The following is a 5,861-nucleotide window of genomic DNA, read 5'->3' as shown; positions in this document are numbered from 1 at the left end:
CCAATCAGTCTTAAATGTGATTGAGAGTCATTTATGGCTAGCCCACATATGTAATTTATAGTTGGTACAAGCACGAGGTAGTACCCTTATATCATATGTTATGTTGAGACTCTAGAGGGTTGCTAACCACCTCTAGATGTGATTAAGAATCATTTACCGCTAGACCACATATGTATTTTAGTTGGTAGGCATCGAGTCACTCCCTTACGAATAGGGAATAACAAAACCAATGGAAAGAAAAAATGTACTTCAACAACAACATTCTATACTATCTCATATTGCAATTGATATAATCTCAAAAATTGTTATGAACTACCAAAATCAAGTTGATACATAAAAGAAATGAGAAGGAAGCCAAAATAATGGAGAAACAACCAAATATAGATCAGAACTATCAAACCTTCATTTCCACCTTAGTGACTGCCTGATTCCTGTGTAGATGAGCCCTAAAGATCTTCCAATCAGGCAGACTAGAAAGAACGATATTCCGCTACTGATTTTATCGATTACTACTCTTATCATTGGCATTGTAATGTCCGATAATTCAATCAACAGGCTGAAGTAATACCTCCTGCAGTATGAACCAAAGCGACTCATTCATGACTAATGCATCTCATAGATAACATGAAAAATGTCATCAATTGGCCTCTTTTTATCTTTTGGAACTCAGAAGAGAAAAGCACATGAATGAACCAAAGTGACTCGTTCACTTAAAAAAAATGAAAGAATATACGAGCATACTAAGAATAAACCACGTGTGCATGAAATAGAGAATTACATGAACTATATTGAAAGAACGTACCATCCCCTTAAAGCTCTCAACTCCTTGGTCCGTTTTACAGGCATGGCGAAGGAGTCTATCACAACATAACGCAACTCAGAAGACAATGTTTCTCTTCTTCTGAGGATATGTTTCATCCACCAATTATCAATATTGGCCTGTCTACTGCCTGGTAGCTCAATCTGTTGACTACTAAGTGTACACAGATCAAATCGGTCTTCATACATCGATACAATTGCCTCGATGTTTTGATAAAACCATTGGTTCATGGCCACCTATCAACAAGATCCACCCTTAAAATTTCCTTCAATGGAAATAAAACAAAGGCGCCTGGCAAAAGAACAAGTAGCCCAACAAAAACAAAGGGCAAGAAGGAGCCCAAAATTACCTACAAAAGGGGACTCTAATCTAACAAAATAAAACCAAGGTCATAATTGCAAAGCTAAGCTCCAAAGACTTCTTCAGCAATTAAAAGGGTGAAGCAAAAAAATGAAAGGAAGCATTTTGTTTCTATAAATTGGTCAATCGCATTAAGGAAGAAAAAAGATTCTTCATGCACCTTCAAAGCAGAATAACACCGACAAGGGAAATTGCAGACGAGTTAATAAGGCTAGAATGAAATTTTACAAAGGAACAAAATAATCAAACACAAGACATTGAAGTATTCATGTTTATTTTGGCCAAAATGACAATAGAGGACAAATAAAATTCAATATTTGGCTCTAAAATGTAAGGAAAAGAAAAATTGGAGTTCCCAAATTTATCATGAGATAATAAATTAAAACAGCTATAAGGATTCATTAACCTCGTTAACCACAGGCAAAAAGTAAACAAAAAACAAAGAGTACCTCATTACGCAATCTTTGGAGTGCTCGTGTTGATAAGGTACACAATGCCAAGCCAATATTATCCACTTCATCAAAAAAACTGCTGTCAACAGAAATAAATTCCAGATACATACTTGCAATCCCGTCAGCAAAGGTTATCAGCAAATCTTCTAATATTGAAATCCCATGCTTGACAAACAAGCTATAGTCATAATAGCAATAATCCCTGCTAAAAAAAACAAAATTCCAAAATGGTCCTGTTAAAGCTAGGAAGCACAGACATGTCAAACATGGACTCGTCACGAATTTCATCTGGACAAGCTCCAATAATGTGCAACACGGTAAAAGATATGTTTAAATAATTTTCTTTCCAATTTCGAACACGGTTTGGACACAACTCTTGAAAAAATTTTAACCTACAAAAATAGAGGTAAAAATAGTGATACTCTTGTAGACTAATCCGTATTCTTAAAGTAGTAGGACTACATATTCTTCATCTCGTCATAACCAACTAAATCATTCGTATCTTTTAGGTTTTTGTATTGTTAATCGACTTAAATTTACGTCTTTAATAGTGATGAGGATGATAATAGTAATGTCACAAAAAAGTTGATCTGTTTCTTTGGTAAAAGATTTCATTATTACACATGTTTTTTTTTTTTATACAAAATAGGTAACCGATAATCAGTTGTTTATATCTTATAAATTATGTTTATGAGATCCCACATTTAATTTTTTTTTTTTTTTTTTTTTTTTTTTTTTTTTTTTTTTNTTTTTTTTTTTTTTTTTTTTTTTTTTTTTTTTTTTTTTTAAGAAAGATTGTGGTGTACAACATAAATATTCTGACTACAAATTAAACACGTTAACAGTTTTGAAGGCCTACTCAAGCAAGCAAGAATTAGAGTAACAAAGTTAAATCCTGATTTGCCTTTGACTGTGAAGAACAACCTAGATATCATAATTTCTTTCGTGAAATGTGAAGGAACTTCCTAAACTTAAAGAGAAAAGAAAACAAAATACCTGCGAGGACCAAAACTAAGAAAGTGCATCAATTCTGCATACAACTCTTCCTTGCCAGACTTCTTAATTCCTGGTAAAATGTTGTCTTCAGCTTTAAGCTTCTCAGACATCAATGAAAGAAATGCCTGTAAACATTCAAGGAAGGGAAGAAGCAAGATTGTTTACTAGTAAATCTACGAGAAAATGAAAAAAAAAAACACATCTGGAAGATAAAATCTATGAAGTACCTTACTAGAATCATTATTTTTCATCGACAGTTCGTTTTTCAGCCAAGACATGCATACTGGTTGAGAGGATTTTTGAATAAATTTAGAAAATATTATAGACAAATCATCCATGTTCTGAATAGTAGCAGTGGAAAGATTGTTGACCTGCAAAACAGAAGTCAAATTAACAAAAGATTAAAAAGAAAAATCTACAATGAAATTGAATTCTGAGAATCTTCAATTTCCTAAAAATAAATTACCAAATTATTTGGCAAACTAAAATCCCATTAAAACAAGGAAAGTACGCTTTCGACGGATGCCCACGGGAGAAGAGACTGAGAGCTGGAACCTATATTTGAGCTGAGAGGCAGACAGTGCTCTCAGTCTCACTCCCAGTGCCATCCACCGAAGCTTACTTTCCTTGATTTGCAGATCTCACGTAAGGAGCAGAACTCATAACAGTAGGCTATTGTTAAAACTCAATGCTATGATAAAGAAAACAAGTTATCGTAGTTGAAGACTTCTAAAAATGACAAGGGAAAAATATATCCCTCTTTCCATCAATATACAAGTTTCAATACCAGTTTGCATATTTATCTCATGATGTCAAATTTAAAAACTATATAACATAACAAATAACACCACTCAAAGATCAAGAAGAACATGCAGAATAAGGCAAAGGTGTCAGTACAGTTAGATGCCTGCCTCTTCCTCAATTAGTTGAAAAGAAGCCCAAAGCAACCTTAACCTTGAACCCTCACCAATGGCATTCAAGCATAGGGGTTGCTTGGCATGACTTTCTGCAAATTCGAGTACCTCGTTTTCCACACTTTTCCTACGTTCAAAAGCATCTAGAAAATCCAATATCTTTCCTTTAACTACATCTAATGCATACTTCGAATTAATTTGATCATCAGTCTTCATGCCACTGCAATAAAAAAGTATAAATACAATATGAAACCTCAAAATAAACAGGAGTAGAAATAAAGTGCAGATATACACATCAAATAACAAAGCAACAAACAGTAAATTATGTTAGTTAGCGACAACGTAACTCAACCTTGTAAACTGTGCACCCTTACCTACCAGAAAATGTTGGGTTATCTGAGGCTGAATTGGTATTAGAGATGATATTTCCAGGTTGATTAGACTTCGGTACGGGTATTACGCCAGCCATATATGTTAGAAATATACTGGTCATCAGAAGCAATTGATCAACAAAAAGTACCTCAGAGGCTGTTGTTCCATCAACGTTTACCAAAGACCTTAGGTAAGCATGCTCTCTGAAGATCTTCCTGGGAGCAGGAATTACAATTAAGTTTGAGCCCCGAAAACCACTAAGCGCACGCCTTCTCCAAGTTGAGATCCTCGTGAACTTATAGCTCCCACAAGAGGATTCTCTAGAATACAAAAGTTGAAAAAACATAAAATTGTACTTTCTACATATGAAGAACCAAAAAGAACAAGCATTCAATTTATACCAATAAGACAAACCAAAGCATATTAGAAAGGATGAAATCATTCTTGTGAGCCTCACGTGAAAGAAAAAAATTGTGTAATATAAACATTTTCATTAAGATAGAATAAGGAACCATAAACAATCACCATCGCGATACACCATTCAGTTTATTTTCTCTCTAACCTCTCAGGACTGTTGAACATAAAAAACAAGTTTTACAATTTAATACTCACTTCCTAACCTTATAAAGAATCCTAGACATTCAAAAAACAAACAAACATACAAACTGAAGGTAAGCAACTAGGCAAAATCAGTAAACCTTTGTTCTCTTTTAAAACTGAAACTGCACGGTGCGGAGCTTTTCGATTCGAAGGGAGTTCTTCCAATTTGCAGCTTGATACATGGTGCAACAACCACATTCTCTGCCATCTGCATAAAGTTCATCGCTTACAGTCAACATATATAAGAGTGAAGTAATTGTTTTTATCAAGAAACAAAAAATTTCATTGAATAATTTTGAATAAAAGCAATGGTGAAAAGTAATTTTGAACGTAACCAGCAAGTATAATAGACTTAGTTTGCAAGTCCAAGAGAAACAATGAGACTTGAAAGAAGGCAGGGCACTTGGAAGCGATAGAGAAGCACGAGAATGGCCTCTCTAATTCCATGCCTTAAGGGTAGAGAATCTTTCCCAAGAAAGTGGGAAGCATTATTAATCCAAGGAACCGCCCGAAAAATCAAATTAAGGAAATATGAAGAAACTGGATGTAGAATTAACGCAGAGCTCGGGAACAAGGAAGGGCTTAAAAATTTAAAATCTCCTATAACGAACCCAATCGCTGTTTTTCAACTTCACTTGAAATTTGTTTCCTTATATAACAATAGAAGCCTCCAGGAATTCGCCAAAACATGTGAACAATCAACCAAATTCATCAATTTACACTTGCAACTAAAATAGTTGACCGCAACGCCATTGCATTCTAGACCCATTTTGCAAATCAGAAACCAAACAAAATCTACAAACATCGAGAGCTTTACCGTAAATGGAGGCGGAGGCAGAGGCAGCGAGCGTGAAACTGGAGAAAATCACTGGGGGCCTCAACTTCTATGCGTATACAAAGAAATCACTGATGAAGTAAAAATCAAAATTGAGTGAATGGCAGGAAAGAACATGTTTAACGAAAATGGAAATGCATTGAAGATGAGAGAAATTGAAGTTTGAAGGGTGTGAGGTGAAGAGGAAGATTGATGGAGAAGATGAGGATTAGAAATGTGCGTACTCCTTTTTCCATTCATCAAACAGACTCTTTCTTCGCCCAATCACAAACACCAAGAATGATTCCTTTTTTTCTTTTTCTTTTTTTCAATTCATGGTCTAATTTCTCAACATGATTCCACCGGTTATTTTAAATTCTTAACCTAAAGTTCTCATGTATACATGTATATACATATATACATGTATATATATAAACATATATATATATAACAAAAAAAAATCTTTTTTTCTCGAACCCATGAACAATGGTATGGAATTGTTCGATTTAAAAGTATTCGCTCCTGACTTTGTT

The 5,861-nt window shown here is 34.4% G+C and overlaps 1 protein-coding gene across 3 annotated transcripts; it reads right to left on the bottom strand.

Annotated features, from left to right (window-relative positions):
- Positions 1-243: 243 nt before the first annotated feature.
- LOC111807500 lies at positions 244-5,658 on the bottom strand. Of its 3 annotated transcripts, XM_023693243.1 has the most exons (10): positions 5,574-5,658; positions 5,332-5,420; positions 4,613-4,722; positions 3,917-4,234; positions 3,540-3,762; positions 2,856-2,999; positions 2,629-2,753; positions 1,630-1,837; positions 803-1,056; positions 244-571 (listed from the first exon to the last, which is right to left on the bottom strand). In XM_023693243.1, exons 3-10 carry the CDS (start codon positions 4,720-4,722, stop codon positions 403-405), a joined length of 1,551 nt encoding a protein of 516 aa, XP_023549011.1. In that variant the 5' UTR covers positions 5,332-5,420; positions 5,574-5,658; the 3' UTR covers positions 244-402. The 3 variants fall into 3 exon arrangements, with proteins under 3 accessions (XP_023549011.1, XP_023549012.1, XP_023549013.1); XM_023693244.1 differs by lacking the exon at positions 5,574-5,658 and having other exon boundaries at positions 1,630-1,834; positions 5,332-5,567; XM_023693245.1 differs by lacking the exons at positions 4,613-4,722; positions 5,332-5,420; positions 5,574-5,658 and having other exon boundaries at positions 4,063-4,222.
- Positions 5,659-5,861: the final 203 nt, after the last annotated feature.

Source organism: Cucurbita pepo, chromosome LG12 (genome assembly GCF_002806865.2).
Source record: "Cucurbita pepo subsp. pepo cultivar mu-cu-16 chromosome LG12, ASM280686v2, whole genome shotgun sequence".
Lineage (NCBI taxonomy): Eukaryota > Viridiplantae > Streptophyta > Magnoliopsida > Cucurbitales > Cucurbitaceae > Cucurbita > Cucurbita pepo.
Note: the sequence above shows the minus strand (reverse complement) of the source record. Positions and strands in the feature narration are given on the sequence as shown.

Coding starts and splice junctions, on each gene's coding strand:
- LOC111807500 (XM_023693243.1), bottom strand. CDS start 4,722: ATGGCAGAGAATGTGGTTGTTGCACCATGTATCAAGCTGCAAATTGGA. Junction 4,235..4,612: donor AGTTTTAAAAGAGAACAAAG/GTTTACTGATTT, acceptor TTTGTATTCTAG/AGAATCCTCTTGTGGGAGCT. Junction 1,838..2,628: donor CTTAGTTTTGGTCCTCGCAG/GTATTTTGTTTT, acceptor TGTTTTTTTTAG/CAGGGATTATTGCTATTATG.